The sequence below is a fragment of the Oncorhynchus tshawytscha genome, linkage group LG06 (assembly GCF_018296145.1).
Source record: "Oncorhynchus tshawytscha isolate Ot180627B linkage group LG06, Otsh_v2.0, whole genome shotgun sequence".
Lineage (NCBI taxonomy): Eukaryota > Metazoa > Chordata > Actinopteri > Salmoniformes > Salmonidae > Oncorhynchus > Oncorhynchus tshawytscha.
The window spans coordinates 28,840,980-28,860,587 of NC_056434.1; the positions used below are offsets into that span (position 1 = coordinate 28,840,980).

General features: G+C 42.7%; 1 protein-coding gene across 2 annotated transcripts in view; it reads left to right on the forward strand.

Annotated features, from left to right (window-relative positions):
- Nucleotides 1-431: 431 nt before the first annotated feature.
- mctp2a (multiple C2 domains, transmembrane 2a) overlaps nt 432-19,608 on the forward strand; it is a 40,446-nt gene continuing 21,269 nt past the window's right edge. For both annotated transcript variants that reach the window (XM_024423544.2, XM_024423545.2), the window contains exons 1-19: nt 432-558; nt 1,839-2,035; nt 2,255-2,573; nt 2,730-2,954; nt 3,844-3,903; nt 4,007-4,103; nt 11,587-11,729; nt 11,942-12,018; nt 12,140-12,251; nt 12,349-12,381; nt 15,071-15,265; nt 16,165-16,295; nt 16,399-16,585; nt 16,767-16,860; nt 16,973-17,075; nt 17,175-17,277; nt 17,417-17,518; nt 17,612-17,686; nt 17,999-18,118. In XM_024423544.2, the coding sequence (XP_024279312.1) occupies nt 1,881-2,035; nt 2,255-2,573; nt 2,730-2,954; nt 3,844-3,903; nt 4,007-4,103; nt 11,587-11,729; nt 11,942-12,018; nt 12,140-12,251; nt 12,349-12,381; nt 15,071-15,265; nt 16,165-16,295; nt 16,399-16,585; nt 16,767-16,860; nt 16,973-17,075; nt 17,175-17,277; nt 17,417-17,518; nt 17,612-17,686; nt 17,999-18,118 (2,331 nt within the window). In that variant the 5' untranslated portion in view covers nt 432-558; nt 1,839-1,880. The remainder of the gene's footprint in view (nt 559-1,838; nt 2,036-2,254; nt 2,574-2,729; nt 2,955-3,843; nt 3,904-4,006; nt 4,104-11,586; nt 11,730-11,941; nt 12,019-12,139; nt 12,252-12,348; nt 12,382-15,070; nt 15,266-16,164; nt 16,296-16,398; nt 16,586-16,766; nt 16,861-16,972; nt 17,076-17,174; nt 17,278-17,416; nt 17,519-17,611; nt 17,687-17,998; nt 18,119-19,608) is intronic.

The following is a 19,608-nucleotide window of genomic DNA, read 5'->3' on the forward strand; positions in this document are numbered from 1 at the left end:
TAACCCTATAAAGGTGTGTAATAATTTAACCTTTTGTTTTTTTGAAAACGATGCCTCGCTGGTATGAAAGATACACTCCTTATGTTTCCAAAACGGTACCACAAGCAATGTGTGTTCACACTCAGACCGACTGTCAGAGCTCTTCACAAAAATTCCCCGGTAAGAAGATACCTTCATCGATATGTGCTAAAGGTAGTTTGCATCTATGAATGGGGTAAGTAAAGACATAGAAGCCTGTTCACCACTTAAACCTGCTGTTGGTGGACAGGAAGCATTACCTTGTGATGAAACTCACCTGGTTGGGCCATGAACATTAAAAGGGTGGAACTGGTGTGGCCTGTTTGGCGTTGTTGTTTCTCTCCACCAATTGTCAAACCTGTCTTGAAGCATGAGCCAGTATTTATAAGTTCCTTCACAAGTGACTTCCTCATTTTCACCATACTGTTGTCTGATGACTGTCAACTCACTAACTCTCTGGAAGTTTCAAACAACATACTTGGAACATATTTATATTTCCTTTCTGTAAGGTCGTGAAGCAGCGGTGTACTGTCTAAACAGGTATGTGGATGTTTTTCATATTTAATTATGTAATATGATGATAATTTGTTAAAGGCCCAATGCAGCCGGTTTTATATAAATATCAAATTATTTCTGAGTATCAAGTACATTCCTGTACAGCTTTTCATTAAAATTGTAAAAAAGAAACAAAAACAAAAAATAATTTATCAAGTTAGAGTTTTGCTAGGAGTGATCTGAGTGGGGAGGGGAAACCTGAAAACTAGCTGTTATTGGCAGAGAGGTTTGGAACTTACTTTGTTATTGGTCTATTAACTTATTTACCGCCTGGTGATGTCACCCGGCAAGCCGAAAGTCCACTCATGCAAAACCTGCTGATTAGAAGGTCCTGTGTAGATTGTATTTTCAACCAGCAACTATCAGGAAAAGACAATGATCAAATTGTTTCACACTTTTACAGTGTTCGTTTCATGAACAGTTGTACAGTAGGATACAAAAAAATGAATTTTGACTGCACTGGGCCTTTAACAATCTCTATAGGATACGCTATGAAAGACATTTCTTTGATGAGAACCCAGAAATGTGCATACACACTAAGCTAACATATGGAATTGTCTTAAGATGGTCATACCATGATTCTATTTGATTTGCATTTTAGGACCTCTAGGTTAAAAAAATATATATTTCAAAATTATTTGACAAAATCTAGCATTTGGTCTTTACAACTATAGCCCATAGAAACACATTCAATAACAAATGCATAAATGTCAAAAAAGTCCGTTAGAAAATTAATCACAAGGAATAATGTTTTGAAGTGTCTGTCCTATATCTAGGACATATAATAAAGCCCAGGAAATATATATATATATATATTTACACATATTTAACCCCTTATTTTTGTTGGCATAAACTATCTCCATACTTCCATTAATTTGTATGGGTTACCTTCAGACGACTCCCGTGACACTTGTGGGGGTCGTAAAGCAAAACGGAGAACACCATCGTGAGCGTCTCCCCTTTTCACAGTGTAGCCCAGACCATTCGGACAATACATATGTTTTCATGAGAAAACTGATTTTCCGGATGTCTCATGGTCTGACAAACATCGCTGTAGCTCGGCCATCTTCCACCACAGATGTGGAAGGCCGACATATGCGGATGCGGTGGATTGAGAAACAGTCCATGCAAAAAATATTTCTAGCTTAAACTGATGGATTTTGATGGGGATTTTTGCTATTATATTACTTAGATTGACCAACGGGTGGGTCAATATACTGTCAAGGATGAACCAATAATGCTGTCATTTTATCTTGTCTTTGCAGTCTCTGTGTGAAAGGTGGAGCCTGTGCTCTGCATCTCTCAGCATGGGCCCCAAGAAGAAAAGTGTCTGGGAGAACCTGCGTGAGAAGACCAAGACCCAGTTTAACAACATAAAGAAGAAGACAACCCCGGGGAAGCTGGATGAGAAAAAGCCCAAGCCCCTGCATCATAGACGCAGTATGTCAGTGCCGGACCTGAGGTTTGTTCAGGAAGCTGAATCCTCTGCAGTAGAAAGTGCATTCCCCACAGCCTCGGACGCCATCTTATTTGGTAGCTCCTCAGGTTCACGTGATAACACCTCTTTTATCTCAGTCCCTCTATTCATGGACGGGCTGACTGCAACTGATGCAGGCCCCTCAGGTAGAAAGACTGTGTATGATTTGGCTTTCAAAGATAACATGAATGTGTCTGTTTCTAGAATGAGTGCACCTGTGGAGACACAAACTCTCTATGATGAATCAGAAGAGGAGGACATGGCAACTTTTATGGGCAGAATCGACATGCCATCAGACAAATGGAACACACCTGCAGAGAGATCAACTTCTTCTGCTTCTTCTACTTCAGCAGAAAGAGTAAAAATACCAGCGGACAGAGGGAACCCACCCGTACCTACCCCGAAATCAAATGCTCCAAATATACATGTGTGCACAACAAGATTGACTTCATCAGTTGAGGGAATTAATGTTTCTACAGAAAGATTGCTCTTCTCTGAAGACAGAGTGGCCGCTAGGGACCGAGTGAGTACATCTGCTGAAAGATTTGCTTCTTCTGTCTCTGACAGAAGAAACAAAAACCTAAACAAACAAGCGCTAGTTACAGAGAGACTGTCTGCTTCCAGTGAGGGAGGGAAACAACCAGCAGAAGTGAAATGGTCTTTTCCTCCAAATCCACAGGACAGATTGAACATCCCTCCAGATAGATGGTCTCTGCCAGTGAACAGGGCGGACAGCATGGGCACCCCTGCTGACAGTATGGACGGTTCTGCGTGTGGAACCCCATTAGAGAAAGAACCCTACAAGTTCTGGCCCACTGACTCTGAGGACTTGGATATGCCAGAGCCCCCCGTATCCACATACATCAGAGACATCTTCTGCAGGGAGCTTCAGGAAGACATTGAGGTCAGATGACACTCTAATATTGAACTTTATCATAACCTCCACAGATATAGTTATAGGCCTAGTGCACACAGTGTAAAGTCAAATTACGGACTAAAATACAGTTTTCACACACATTTTCATATAAAATAAATGTATCTACAGTATGTCACAGTAACACAGGATACTTTAGTGACCATAAGACAGTATGTTTGACGTAGTGTATTTTCACTGTGGTCTCATTAGCATGAACATTTGCAAGCTCTCTTTTCACATTCAAATAATGTGGACTGGTTTTTCACACTCTTGAGCTGTTATGTTTGCTCTCTGCCTCAAGGTTTTCTATGATCAGTCTCTAGATCTGTTACAATAGAATTGCGTAAAGTCATGGATTGTGCTTAAGATAATACTTCAGTGGTTCTTTGTCAGAAATGTAACCTTTATTTAACTAGGCAAGTCAGTCAAGAACCAATTCTTATTTACAATGACGGCCTACCCAGGCCAAACCCGGACGACGCTGGGCCAATTGTGTGCCGCACTATGGAACTCCCAATCACGGTCAGATGTGATCCAGCCTGGATTCGAACCAGGGACTGTAGTAACACCTCTAGCACTGAGATGCAGTGCCTTAGACCGCTGTGCCACTCGGGAGCCCGATATGATGTCAAATAGAAGCAAATATTTTTTTGAAGCTTTTGTGTAGACCTAAAGTCACTTCCAAGGTATTATCTGTGGATCTGTCTAATTGATGTTTGCTATGCATGGTCGGAAACTTGCTGATCTAACTAGTTGCAGTCACAATTATAGTAAGTTCAACGTTGGTCAAGAATGACAACCGAACATTATAACATGTAACTTTGTTCCATACTTTGTAGAATGTCTTTTTGATATGCTTACATTCTTTCTCCCGTAGTTACCCAACGAGCACAATGACTTCTATGCCCAGCCCTTGCAGGATCAAGCAGGCAACAATGTGAGTACTGGACTTGGACATTCAGACACTGTTAATGATAATGGACAACACTAAGGCTGTAGACTATAGAGCATCATATTAATGTGATTCCTTTCATTGACAGGCTATGGCAGCAGGGAGCCAGCCTGGTCCTATTCAGAAGTACCTCCTCACTATCAACCTGAAGGAGGGCAGGAACCTGGTCATCAGAGACCGTCACGGTAAGTGGAAGGAAAGTACCTGGAACTTCTGGAGGTCTACAAATGGATGAATGTAATCTCTGACATGTTGGATATATTGATATATACAGTTGAAGTCAGAAGTTTACATACACCTTAGCCAAATACATTTAAACTCAGTTTTTCACAATCCCAGACATTTAATCCTAGTAAACATTTTCTGTTTTAGGTCAGTTAGGATCACCACTTTGTTTTAAGAATGTGAAATGTCAGAATAATAGAAGAGAATGATTTCTTTCTTTCATCACATTCCCAGTAGGTCAGAAGTTGACATACACTCAACTAGTATTTGGTAGCCTTTAAATTGTTTAACTTGGGTCGAACGTTTCGGGTAGCCTTCCACAAGCTTCCCACAATAAGTTGGGTGAATTTTAGCCAATGCCTCCTGACAGAGTTGCTGTAACTGAGTCAGGTTTGTAGGCCTCCTTGCTTTGGAAGTATGCTTGGGGTCATTGTCCATTTGGAAGACCCATTTGTGACCAAGCTTTAACTTCCTGACGGATGTCTTGAGATGTTGCTTCAATATATTCACACAATTTTTCTTCCCTCATGATGCCATCTATTTTGTGAAGTACACCAGTCACTCCTGCAGCAAAGCACCCCCACAACATGATGCTGCCACCCCCGTGCTTCACAGTTGGGATGGTGTTCTTCGGCTTGCAAGTGTCTCCCTTTTCCTCCAAACATAGTGATGGTCTTTATGGCCATTGTTTCATCAGACCAGAGGACATTTCTCCAAAAAGTACGATCTTTGTTCCCATGTGCAGTTGCAAACTGTAGTCTGGCTTTTTTATGGCGGTTTTGCAACAGTGGCTTCTTCCTTGCTGAGTGGCCTTTCAGGTTATGTCGATATAAGACTTGTTTTACTGTGGATATAGATACTTTTGTACCTGTTCCTCCAGCATCTTCACAAGGTCCTTTGCTGTTGTTCTGGGATTGATTTGCACTTTTCGCACCAAAGTACGTTAATCTCTAGGAGACAGAACGCGTCTCCTTCCCGAGCGGTATGATGGCTGTATGACGGCTGTATGATGGCTGCGTGGTTCCATGGTATTTATACTTGTGTACTATTATTTGTACACATGAACGTGGCACCTTCAGGCATTTGGAAATTGCTCCCAATGATGAACCAGACTTTGTGGAGGTTTACAATTTCTTTCTGAGATGTTGGCTGATTTCTTTTGATTTTCCCATGATGTCAAGCAGAGGCACTGAGTTTGAAGGTAGGCCTTGAAATACATCCACAGCTACACCTCCAATTGGCTCAAATGATGTCAATTAGCTTCTAAAGCCATGACATAATTTTCTGGAATTTTCCAAGCTGTTTAAAGACACAGTCAACTTAGTGTATGTAAACTTCTGATCGACTGGAATTGTGATACAGTGTATAAGTGAAATAATCTGTCTGTAAACAAGTTTTAATGACTCCAACATAAGTGTATGTAAACTTCGACTTCAACTGTACATACTTACAATTTGAGGAGGAGTATATTATGCTGAGTCAGATGATGAAAAAGCAGTTAATCATATTTACTTTGCTGATCTTAAAAAACTATTGTGGAAGCAAATACTGTACAAAGGGCACCTACCTGTGTCGAATGTATTTTTGACAGTGATTACAGCATGCTGTTCTTGTTCATCGTTATTTTCACCTGCATAAAGACATATGTTCATATCACAATAGCTGCCCTAAACAGTATGTTTTCACTGTTTTAGATAAACTGAAGCAGAGCAATTGAGATTATACACTACCGTTCAAAAGTCACTTAGAAATGTCCTTGTTTTTGATAGAAAAGCATATTTTTGTCCATTTAAAAGAACATAAAATTGATCAGAAATACAGTGTCGACATTGTTAATGTTGTAAATGAATATTGTAGCTGGAAACTACAGAGTTTTTAATGGAATATCTACGTGGGTGTACAGAGGACTTGTGAGCTATCTGTTTCTCAAACACTCTAAAGACACTCTAATGTACTTGTAGTCTTGCTCAGTTGTGCACTGGGGCCTCCCACTCCTCTTTCTATTCTGGTTAGTGCCAGTTTGCGCTGTTCTGTAAAGGGAGTTGTACACAGCGTTGTATGAGATCTTCAGTTTCTTGGCAATTTCTCGCATGGAATAGCCTTAATTTCTCCAAACAAGAATAGACTGATGAGTTTCAGAAGAAAGTTTTTGCTTCTGGCCATTTTGAGCCTGTAATCGAACTCACAAATGCTGATGCCCCAGATACTCAACTCCAGATATTCAACAAAAAGGCTAGTTTTATTGCTTCTTTAATTAGAACAACAGTTTTCAGCTGTGCTAACATAATTGCAAAAGGGTTTTCTAATGATCAATTAATGGGCCTCTTTACTCCTACGTAGATATTCCATTAGAAATCAGTTGTTTCCAGCTACAATATTCATTTACAACATTAACAATGTCTACACTTTATTTCTGATCAATTTGATGTTATTTTAATGGACAAAAATGTTGCTTTTCTTTAAAAAAAACCCTTCTAAGTTACCCCAAACTTTTGAACAGTAGTGTATATTTGGTGAAACTGTCCCTCAAATTGTTTGCTTTACTATGGTAATTTCCAATAGAAACTGTGTTCCACTTTCACTCAACATTAATCCCGCCCTGACTTTCAGGGTGTGTCTCATACACACAGAAGTCAAACAGGGGGAAATGGTGTGGTCTACAGTATGTGTAGGCCTAATGACAATGCTTTTGATCAATGCTACTGTTTACAAGTGAAGGTCCCTGTTAAATGTTGTCGGTGAAGAGCAGGGAGACACCAGAAAGGCATGCAGTCAGACCAGATTTGGTCTCTGTCTCCAAAACACACCTGGGAGCCTTTCCTTATGGAAGCACATCCTGCTCCACTCCATATTAGCAGCTACACTAGAGGTTACATGGGCCTGGTATCTTAGATAGGTTTCTGTCACTGGAAAATGTGGATTATCTTCATATAATGCAGAAGTTTATTTTGCCAGCCAAGCTCCACCACAGTATTCCTAGTGGTGGGCTGAATAGATTGCGAAGCACTGTGGCGGTTTCTATGTAGGCAAACGTGTGTGGAGAAACAAATTATGTGGTTTTAATAACCAATGCAAATTTTAGAGGCTAAATTGTTAAGTCAGTTGGAGAGTGCATGCAATGTTTTGCAGCTGCTGGCAAACTATTTTCCTGCCATAAATGACAAACTGCAGATTTCCTAAAATACATCCTAAGAAGTTCTCACCTTTTTGTGTGTTCTGAACCCCTGAAAGGAAATCCCTGATCTCACATCATTATGGTGTGAAATGTTTGTTTACTTTGTCATACTTATGAGTTCAGTCTGTATAGGACAGTAGATGTTGACTTGTTGGAATGTCATTATATAGCATTCTGTCATATTCTACACAGATTAGATCAGGGATGGGCAACTGCTTATGGAACTCAGTCAGGGTCTCAATGTACTTTTGAGAGTTAGAATTGTAGAATACATAAGGTGCAATTTAGAAACTTGGTTGTGCATCAGCAGTTTCTCTTGTTTTATCAGTCACTGACAGTCACTCAATTAGCCATGTCAGCTAACAATTTTTAGACTGGTAAATTAGTCTAGTCAGCAATCTAAACTTGTAGTAATCATGGCCGAATACCGACCGTTCATGCAGGGCACGTGCCCAGGGGCCCTGACCTCCAGGGGGCCCACAATGATTTTGTTAGTCACTCTCACTCAGATATAACATTAGCGTGGCATAAGTCATGGCAAAATGTGTATAATTGCAGGAAACTTACTTTACAACTGCAAACATTTCTCTGCACCCCATGGCAAAATGGATTGAATTGCAAGACATTAACTGGATAAATAAACATCTGTCCCATGGCAAAATTTGTGGAATTGCATGAAATGTGTTATACAATTGCTCAATTCTCTCTGCCCCATGGCAAACATTTGTAAAATTGCAGGTAATTAACTTTAAAACATAAACTTGTCTCTCTGCCGCCAAGACAGGGGCCAGTAAAATGTTTTGCCTTTAAGGTGGGGGAGCCCCCCAACCAAATCTTGCTTAAGGGCCCTACACACATACACACTTAAGGGCCCTACCCGACAGAGCGTAGTTTTCACACGTAGTTCTAAATACTTTTGTTTGGCTCAAATCTTGGAACGGAACATATATGACACTCTGTCGCTCTGTTTGCGTGAAGTGTGTAGTGGCCTTTAGGGCCCCCAAAAGGCTAGGGCCGGCCCCATCAAAGTTGCCCATCCCTGAATTATACTCAACGACTGTGGAATACTAACTGATTGTTTGGGGTCTGGATCCCAAAAATTATTGATTGTTAGACATAACATTTTCTGAATATGAATGATCTAATCTCACCTCCAATACAACTCAAATGTATTATATATATTTTTTTTTACATTTCCTCAGTCCTCTGTCAATTGTCATTGTGGACTTGTAGGGATGCAAAGGGATTTTGTCTGGGGAAGCAGCAACCTCAAGTGTCAATAGACTGAATTGCTGTTTGAAAGTAAGGCGTGGCCTTCATTCATTTCTCCTCTGCTATTGAAAACTAACATCACTGCAACATTTTGTTTGTTGGATGTTTTTGGCTGCATTTCAATAAAACCTTCTTAGATCTCCAATCTTAAGTTTCGCCTCATCGACCATCGCTGCCACATGTAGGCTTTTTATTTTCTCCATTTCAAATGGTATTTGTCAAATGCATAATTATTCTTTTTTTTAAACTAGACAAGTCTGTTACAAACAATTACGTATTTTCAGTGACAGCGGGTTAACTGCCTTGTTCAGGGGCAGAATGACAGATTTTTACCTTGTCAACGCAGGGATTTGATCTTGCAACCTTTTGGTTACTAGTCTAACACTCTAACCACTAGGCTACCTGCTGCCCTGATACAACAGGTGTAGTAGACCTTACCATGAAATGCTTACTTACTAGCCCTTAATCAACAATGCAGTTTTAAGAATAATAAGAAAAAGAAAAATATTTACTAAATAAATTAAAGTAAAAAATAAATGGGCAACAATAACAATAATGAGGCTATATACAGGAGGTACCGGTACGGAGTCAATGTGCAGGGGTTCAGTTTCGTCGAGGTAATTGAGGTATTATGTACAGTACCAGTCAACATTTTGGACACACGTACTCAGTCAAGGATTTTTCTTAATGTTTTACTATTTTCTACATTGTAGAATAATAGTGAAGACATCAAAATATGAAATTGCACACATGGAATCCTGTAGTAACAAATCTAAATATATTTTGTATTTTAGATTCTTCAAAGTAGCCACCCTTTGCCTTGATGACAGTTTTGTACACTCTTGGCATTCTCTCAACCAGCTTCATGAGGAATGCTTTTCCAACAGTATTGAAAGAGTTCCCACATATGATGAGCACTTGTTAGCTGCTTTTCCTTCACTCTGCGGTCCAACTCATTCCAAACCATCTCAATTGGGTTGAGGTCGGGTGATTGTGGAGGCTAGGTCATCTGATGCAGCACTCCATCATTCTCCTTCTTCTGTGGATCTGTTGGGGCGGTATGCAAATTGGAGTGGGATGATGGTGTTGATGTGAGCCATGACCAGCCTCTCAAAGCACTTCATGGCTACAGACGTGAGTGCTATGGGTCGGTAGTCATTTAGGCAGGTTCTTGGGCACAGAGACTATGGTGGGCTGCTTGAAACATTTAGGTATTACAGACTCGGCAAGGGACAGGTTGAAAATGTAATTTTCTTGCCAGTGGGTCAGCGCATGCTTGGAGTACACGTCCTGGTAATCCGTCTGGCCCTTCAGTCTTGTGAATGTTAACCTGTTTAAAGGTCTTGCTCACATTGACTATGGCTAGCATGGTCACACAGTGATCTGGAACAGCTGGGGCTCTCATGCATATGCTTCAGTGTTGCTTGCCTCGAAGCATGCATAGAAGTAATTTAGCTTGTCTGGTAGGCTTGTCACTGGACAGCTCGCGGCTGGGCCTCGCGAGCATCGGAGCCGGTGTAGTAGGATTCAATCTTAGTCCTTTATTTAGGCTTTGCCTGTTTGATGGTTCGTTTGAGGGCATAGCGGGATTTCTTTTAAGTGTCCAGGTTAGAGTCCCATTCCTTGAAAGCGGCAGCTCTACCCTTTAGCTCAGTGCAGATGTTGCCTGTAATCTATGGCTTCTGGTTGGGGTATGTACGTACGGTTACTGTGGGGATAACGTCATCGATGCACTTATTGATGAAGCCAGTAACTGATTTGGCATACTCCTGAATGCCATCGGATGAGTCCCGGAACATATTCCAGTCTCAGCTAGCAAAACAGTCCAGCTTAGCATCTGCTTAGCATCTGCATTATCTGACCACTTCCGTATTAAGCGAGTCACTGGTCCTTGCTGCTTTAGTGTTTGCTTGTAAGCAGGAATCAGGAGGATAGAATTATGTAGCCCTCCGCTTGTGCTGAGGTTTCCTGTGTAACTGTGACCATGGCTTCCCTGGTCTTGTTGTCTCGAGCCACAGCTCCCTGCTAGTTGAGACCTTACTTTTCCTGACAGGATGTCACCATGATGATGATGCAATCCCCACACGCCCGCTGCCTCTTCACCGTTTTCCCAACAATCAACATGGTGCCAGAGACCCACCAACACCATCCACTGTCATTACATATTCTAAAAGGACCCTTGCCACCAGCCCCCACTTCTATTTTTTTGTTCTCCCTTTTCACCGTTAATTTCCATCGTCACCGTTCTCAGTCATGCCAGAGCTTTTCTTCTCACTGGCTGCCACATTCTCCTCCTGTCAAGTTGCCTGGAGGTTTCCCTGTCACAGACTGGCAGGGTGGAGCTGCTGTGGGTCCTGCCTGCCTTTGGGAGATGTTCATTTGGAGTGGGGAGCTGACAGGCCTGACAGCCCATCCCCGCAGGGCTTTGTCATGTGATTCAAGCCTCCCTGCAGGCTCTCTCAAGCACCCCTTTATTCCTCCATACAAATGAAGGTATGGGACTGGCTTTCATTTTTCAGCCAATCTGCATGCAATGACTGAAACAAAGACACCCCGTCCCCCCACTCCACCACCAGGCAGACTCTCTTAACAGGCTTGGGAGATTAACACCGGTTGCTCCTGGTTGCTGGACTTTATTTACTGGTTCTCTCATGCTGGCGAGAGTTTCTACTCTTTCACAATTAAACAGCTACATCCCTCTGTTTTCTGAAATAAATGTGGGGTGCACCTCCTCCCTGCATATCTCAGTTTCTCACACAACCGCTCTTTGATTTATCTAGCTGGGGGAAGGGTGTGGATATATATTGTCATATATATATATATATATATGTATATGTGTGTGATATCTTTTTTTATACCATTTTTGTAAATTATGATACTCACCCCTTAGCAAGTATGATTTTGTGTCATGATTGATTTTGCTGATAATGTTGTCATCTTATAATGGTTTTTATCTGCTATTATCTGAACATTCCATTTTCCTTCATTTTCTCTAGGTACAAGTGATCCTTATGTCAAGTTCAAACTGGAAGGAAAGACATTTTACAAAAGCAAAGTTGTGCATAAGAACCTGAATCCAAAATGGAGTGAGTCCTTCTCTTTCCCCCTGCAGGATTGGGAGCAGGTTGTCGACGTGAGGGTGAGTATCCCATGAATCTGTTGTTTTGACTTTCGTTGTCTAAGTAACACCTGCACATGAATGACAATGTACTTATATTGTCTTAAAAGTGCCATAGCTATGGCCTGTATAGGATACACAACTGGCATACAATAAGAGTTTATTGTGCCAAAGCCTGATTGACATACAAAAAACAGATTTTATTCTGAGTATGGTGTTTCTAATTGCTGTAGGTCTATGATAAGGACCGTACCACTGATGAATTCATGGGTTCCAGCACAATTGTGATCAAAAACCTTGAATTAGACAAGTGAGTAATACACACACTACTAATCACTCAGCCTGTATATCATCTAGTAAACTGCAGAACGTCTTGTGTAGACTCAATCTGGTAAATGATTGTATGTGTCTGTATCTCTCTCTTTGTCCAGGACCAGTGAGATGGTGCTAAGTCTGGAGGACCCCAGCAGTCTGGAGGATGACATGGGCGTCATCGTCATTGACACATGCCTAACTTTCAGAGATGCTACGATCAAAAGACCAGTAAGCCTCATTTGACTGGAGTCTAAATAATGTTGCATCTCAGATTTTCAATCTCAATATTTTCACGTTTGTCCATAAATGTTTATCTCCATTACAGAAACGGCACCAGAAAAATAGAAGAAGATTTAGGGTAGGACATTGAATTTTCTACTTGCGTATTTTTGTTGTGTAAATGTAATTCTAAAAAGTGTTCTATGCCAATATCTGGCAATGTGTCTATTGCTAGAATAGATATTCACAATACAAGTTATACTAACAGTATACTCCTCATTACTCGTCAGATGAGAAATCCAAATATGGCTGATATTGTGCCTAATTTCCAGCAGCAGGGGGCAGTATATCACTGCATTATAAACGATGATCATGACAAAGAATGAAGTCAAGTCCGAGGATTTTTGTTTTTGTGCATGCGTTTTCAATCTTAATTGTGTGAAATAATGCATTTCTTAGTTAATGGGGTTAACTGCCTTGTCACATTGCCAACGACAAGTTTTGTTTTTGGAATTGTATTGTGTTTACAATGTCAGACTAAACCACACATTAGAATGATCTAAACATTTTAACTTCATATTTACATGTTAAATAAGCTCACTTAGGAGTAGAGCCTCTTTGGGGTTTAATATACAGCTCTATCTCTTTTGAAGCATTGCGATGTAGGCTGAAATTGGAGGCAGTTAAAGGGTTTTGTTTTTTTAGACTGAAGCTTCTCTCATTACGGTGATTGTGGGTTTATTCTCACACCTATTCACTCGCTACATCTGCCACAGTTTAATCTCCTGATAGGCCAGTAGACGATCTCCAGTTGATGTTAAATAGATAAGAAATAAAACACATTTCATATACACATTGTATGCTCTGCAGATGGACAAATGAACAGACAAAGAGACAGAAATGTGTGATCCGACTCTCCCGATGTTCTTCTGCTCAAATGATGGTACAAATGTAGACTTCTGCAGAGGCAGACGGCAGTGCCAAGATTTGTCTATAGCAGTATGACTATGTTAATTTTGTGACACGATTGAATTAATATTTTTTATAAATATAAAATCCTGTTCCATTTGACACCTATCCTGGTGTCTGGGACTGAGCACTAAGCTCTTAATCATTCTTCATCTCCCAGTGCTACTCCCCACTCCTGTTCAGTACAACTACCACAGAGACAGTGAATAGAAAATGCCACAGTAAAACTCTGTCCCTGTGCGTTGTGTGGTAGTGTTTCTGTCTGAAGGGGGCTGTGTGGGAGAGCGGGGGCTCTGCTGTTTGAGGCACGTTGCCAGTATGAGATGCCGAAGATTCGTGATGCTGATAATTCCCAGGCATAGTGGGCAATAACCCAGATGTTAGGATGTAATATCACAGCTGTGGATGGACAGAGCCGAGTTACCAGCCAAATGGATGTAGGTCTGAGCCCATCCTGCTCGTCCCCATGCTGTCCTAGCATATGGAAGCAATCGCAGACCCCTTTAAGGACCAGGAATAGACTCTCTTTAGGGGCCACTTACAGTTAAGTGGAATTGTTTTGTTGGCCGCTGAGATAGAAATGTGTCCAAGATAAACACTTGGCGGGCCCTGCTTCATGTCGCTCCTCCACTCCGCTGTGTTCCTCCTCTTTAGAGAGGAGATGAGGGATATTTATAGGGCCGAGCAGCACTGTGCCGTGGTATTCCATGTTAATACAGGTCCCTGAGACGTACAGGCTTTGATCCCCAGCGGCCTGGCCCCTGGGTGACGGTGTGGGCAGTGACCCCGGAGAGGAGGGGAGGGACGGGGTGGCAGGGGGGCCATAGCTGGGGCTGGGCTGGGCCTTTTGAAGCCGTGCTGGCCAGGGCAGCAGAGGGAGACAGAGTATCAAAGAGGTCGGAGCAGATTACAGTCCTGTTCTTTAATTACGGTCAGCCCCACACATCCCCTCTCTCTCTGCTGTTTGTTTAGAAAGAGATGGCCTATCACTGCACAGGCTCAAGGGAACTTTGAACACATAGATGCGTATCAAGGCCTGTTTCTCCCACTCTGTAGAGCCTCAGATCTATCTCTTTTTAAGCATTGTGATTTAGGCTGAAATTGGAGGCAGTTAAATTGTTTTGTTTTTTAGACTGACGCTTCTCTCATTATGGTGATTGTGGGTTTATTCTCACGCCTATTCAGTCGCAACATCTGCCACAGTTTAATCTCCCGATAGGCCAGTAGACAATCTCCTTTTGATGTTAAATAGATCCTCCCCGTCTTCCCCTGTGGCCCGGAAGGACGGTTAGATTTGGGAAAGGCTGTCCTTGATGTCTCTGTGTTCTGATATCCTGGACATCTTGTTCCTCTCATACCCTTCTTGCTGATTTTAGAGATTTGATTGGATAATTGAGATTTAGTGAAGAATAGACCAATGTGTACAATGCTGTATATGTCATTGCCAGGCTTTATGTACATCCATGCATAATTTGCTGATGAGAGGGCTGTGTGGTTGGTTTGCATCATTACTCACTGCGGCCGGCTGTCTCCTGTGCAGTATGCCAAGTGTCCTGCCTCCCCACACTCTGTCTCTAGGTCTGTGATGAGTGGGACTGTCACAGCCAGGGACATCTGGCGGCTCTGCTCACTGACACCCCCCTCTCTCCAGGAACCTCTCCTCTCCCCACTGACGTGGCTCTGCTACATTCACTGGAGAAAGGCTAATGTGCTCAAACAGAAAGAGGCTGTAGCCCATGCAGTCCATGCAGATGAGGTGCCAGACTTGAGGCACCGGTGAATAGTGGGGTAGCCACTCAGAGGGTTTTGTCATGGAGGGTGTCCTAATGCAGCTGTGTGTCCATATTTGTGTCTCCCAGGGAGGCCAGAACCAGAAGGGGGACCAGCCCCAGGATAAGGACCAGACCCAGGGTTCAGCTGAGGCCACCAATATGAGCCAGCTGTGGAGTGGCGTGTTTGGTATTACCCTGTTAGAGGGACAGGACATGCCTGAATACAGCCAGGGAGACATCTATGTGCGTAACAGACTGGGAGAGCAGAAGTACAAGAGCAAGGTGAGATTATTTCTCGATCTATTAGTCCTTTTGCCTCCTCCCTTCCTTTTGTCTCTTCCCTTCCCATTTGCACATGCTCTCCACCCTCCTTTCTGCTACTAATTTTTCCCACTCCCCTTTCTCTCCTTCTCTCCCTCCCTCCCTCACTTTCTTTCTCTCTCCCTCCCTCACTTTCTTTGACCCTCCCTTTCTCTGTCCCTCCCTTTCTCTGTCCCTCCCTTTCTCTGTCCCTCCCTTTCTCTGTCCCTCCCTTTCTCTCTCCCTTCCTTTCTCTCTCCCTCCCTTTCTCTCTCCCTCCCTTTCTCTGACCCTCCCTTTCTCTGACCCTCCCTTTCTTTGTCTCTCCCTTTCTCTCAGCAGGTGTGTGTCAGTGTTTTACCTCCACCTTGGCTCACTGGAGCATGGCAGAGCAGCTCATTAGACTGGGCATCTCTCTGCACCATGCTCCCCTTCAGGTGGAGGGCTTCACTATGCTTCACTTGATTTGCATACCCAGCAGGCCCTGCTCATCTACCTCTACTTATTGGCCTCCCTCCTGATGATTCTGCAGCGTGCCAGTCTTGTGTTCTCATGTCATTTCTCTGTAAACCTCTCTGGTTTGGTTTTGGCTTTTTTGTTTGTTGAACAAAGCTAATCCTAACTGGATGCTGTCAGTAGTTACAATCCTAGAGAAGAGGCTGAGGAGCGCTCACACAAAAAACCCTTCTCTCCATTCCTCTCCTCTCCCCGGCCTGTCCTGGTCGCACTGAATGAAAACTAAATCCACCTGTCATGTAATCTCTGCTCACTGTGACACTGCATTAAACCTGACACTGCTATGCATCAGGCCGTGTGTGTTCCAGTGCCCACCCACACTACAGTACTGTATCAGCACTATGCTCTATCGCTCTCTCCCTCAGAACCTGCGCATTCAGGCCAACCCTCGGTGGAGGGAGAAGTTTGACTTCAACAAGTATGAGAACTGTCTGGAGCCACTGAATGTGGAGGTGTTTGTTAAGAGAGGCAGGAAGAGTGAGGAATCCTGGGGAATGTTAGTATGGCCTTGATTGTCTGATTGTTTGTTATCTTGGCTGTTATTTTAAATGGACATGTTTTAGCCGTGATATTGAAGGCTGATACCGTCTTGTGTGCAGGTTTGAGGTGGACCTGTCCAAGCTGCCAGTAAACACACAGCAGCTCTACACACAAGCCCTGGACCCAGGCAAAGGCAGGCTGATATTACTGGCCACCTTCAACCCCTGCAGTGATGTCTCCATATCAGACATTAACAAACCTCCCCTAGAACAGCCAGACGAGAGGGACCAAATACTGGAGAAATATGTTAGTATCTTTAGGGAAATATTACTACTTATTCATGTCACTTTTGACATTTTACATGCTTGAATTAGTAAGTACAAACAGACAAGTAAATACATTTCAAAAGTGATCTATACTAACTTGCAGAATACTAACTGTGTTTATACATTTAACTAAGACTGATGGTGTCATTTTACCTTTGCAGAGTTTGAAGAACTCTCACAAATTTGTGAGGGAGGTTGGCTTCCTTCAAGTCAAGGTTTTCAATGCAACAGATCTCACATCAACTGATCTCAATGGTGATATATCACTCCACTTTTAACCATTCCCCTTTGAACTGGTTACTTTCTATGGCTGAGTCCATCTACACTTGCACACACAATGTAACACAGCTTTGTTCTTTCTTTGCAGGGAAAAGTGATCCATTCTGTGTACTGGAGCTGGGGAACAGCAGGCTACAGACTCACACCATCTACAAAACACTCAGCCCCGAGTGGAACAAAGTCTTTACATTGTACATGTGTTTTTCCTTGGTCTTAAAGTGTACTTTGTAAACATTAATGCAAATGAATGTATTCCTTCAGATCTGGACTAACTAGTTATCTGTTGACAGCCCAGTAAAGGACATCCATGATGTGTTAGAGCTGAAGGTCTTTGATGAAGACGGAGACAAAGCCCCAGACTTTTTGGGCAGAGTGGCCATTCCACTACTCTCTGTAAGTTGTGGATCCTTTGATTCATAATAGTTTATTCATTGACATTGACAAGTTGTAAAACATGTCATGGGTCAGAGAGGTAGGAGCATCTTCAGTAAATACTAATGTGGTGCAATTGATTGACATGCATTTTCTACAGGTTCAGAATGGACAGCCGGTCACCCGAGGGTTGAAGAATGAGAACTTGAGGGGTCCAGCCAAAGGGACCATCTCACTGGTGATGGAGGTCCACTATAACCCAGTAAGAACTCACTGGATGATTCTAGCCAAGCTCATGCTCTTTGACAATTGACACAATCACTTTGTCTTTGACAATTTGTAACATCTTTCTCAGGTTAGAGCCGGCATCAAAACCTTCAAACCAAAAGAGGAGAAATTCATGGAGGACAACAGAAAATTCTCCAAAAAGGTTTGCCTTCGCAATGAATGTTAGGCATATAGTCTAAAATGTATGATTTATACACATAGAGCATGGTAGATACCGTTTGTTGGATGAAGGAGTACTGGAACATGCTCCTTAAATCACAGAAACAAAGCTTCCATAGGCAAGCAGCATATTAGCTTTGATTGGTCATAGTCTAACTATTTGGCTCAAGACAACAAACCAGAAAAGCCACACAGCAGCAAATAAGGCCTTGAATAAACCTGATTTTGAATCATACACATAAAGCTTTTATCAAATCATGCTAGCTGCCATTTTGTTTGAATTATTTCCCATTAGGTCCTTGCCCAGAATATCTACAGAGTTCGGAAAATCACCCTGGCAGTGCTGCATACGTTACAGTACATTAAAAGCTGTTTTCAGTGGGAGAGCACACAGCGGAGTATAATAGCCTTCCTGGTAAGTCATTGCCCCATGCTAATGAACTAGTTCCAAGCCTTGGGCTGTGCAATTGGTGTATCCTATTTCACTGCAGCACTATTTTAACACTTTCTTCTGTTCATCTGCGGTAGATGATAGACCAGTACAGTATGTTCAGGTATAGGCCTACTTAGATCATTGTTACGGTTTCTCAGTCACATGCTCCCTAGAATTGACACGGCCAGTCTTTATCTCCATTCTGAATTTGAAAGTAAAGTACAAGCTGTGCTATATCCTTTAATTCAAACCCCACTTGGTTTCCTTCAGTGTTCTTCTGGCACGAGGGCTTTATGTGAAGGCCTTGGGTCTGGCTGTTTGGTCATCTGACTTCTTAGCTAAGCCCTCTCCTCCCGGGGACGGTGTCCTCTGTGTGGAGGAGTAATGACAGTTGGCCTGGGAGATTTGATCCTTGTTTAAATGTCTCTGTCTAGCTGTTTTAATGAGGCATTGTGATCTAATACCCTAAGCTGAAATAATCTTTGTTTCACTCTGTGAATCTCCCACCTTAAAGCACATGTAATGTCATCATGAATAAGAGCATCCTCGTGCCATAAAGCCCTGGCAGCATCAAGTGAGTGTGAGGAAGCGGTCACAGACAGGGTGTGTGAAGATTCCTTTCTTCACAGCCTTCATTCCTCACTATGTTCTGTTTCGGGGGCGACGTGTATTTCATACCTGGTGTATTCTATAAGCTCTGGTCACTGATCCTCAAGTGCATATCCCCTCAGGTAATGGCCAGTCTCACGGTATCAGTACAGGTATGGACACAGACAGACAAGGAGACAGACTGGCAGACAGGAAACTAGTGTGTGCAGGCAGATAGACGGAGACTGGGAGGGAGAAAGGCACGTCGTCAGCAATGCGGGCATGCAGGAGGGTAGGCGGGCTGACGGGTGACAGGTCAGCGGGATAGGGCCATCTCCTGGCCCCCACCTATAATTAGATGCTCTGCAGGCCACCAGTGTGTGGTGGCACACTCTAATCTTTCATTTCCACTTCCACTACACCTGCTGTTCAAGACGAGCCCACAAATAGGAGATCTGGGAAGGGAAAAACAAGACTTACTCTCTGGCATACTGTGACCAAAAATATGTACTTTTTTGTTGTTGCGTATTTGTACCTAAAGATTAACAGTTTGAAATGTTTTGTTGAATTTGTGTAAGAGCTGAGTGCTCCTGTTGCAGGGATGAAATGGTGTGTTTTAAAATGTGTTATCTTGATTGTGAGTAAGATGGACAGTTTGTGGACAGCACAGCTGTACCCATGCAGTTCTATTTAGAGACAGACACACTGCACAAGAGCAGTCTGGCTATCTGCAGTCCACTGAGCCCTATGCTTTCCTCTTTCCTCTGGAAAGCATCGCGCTTGTGTTAAAGGTGTCTGCCAAGACTTGCCTGAGGAGAGAGTGAATCAGCCTGCTGATAAATAAGCCGTGATAATCACCCACTCACCAGCAGATAGACTGGAGA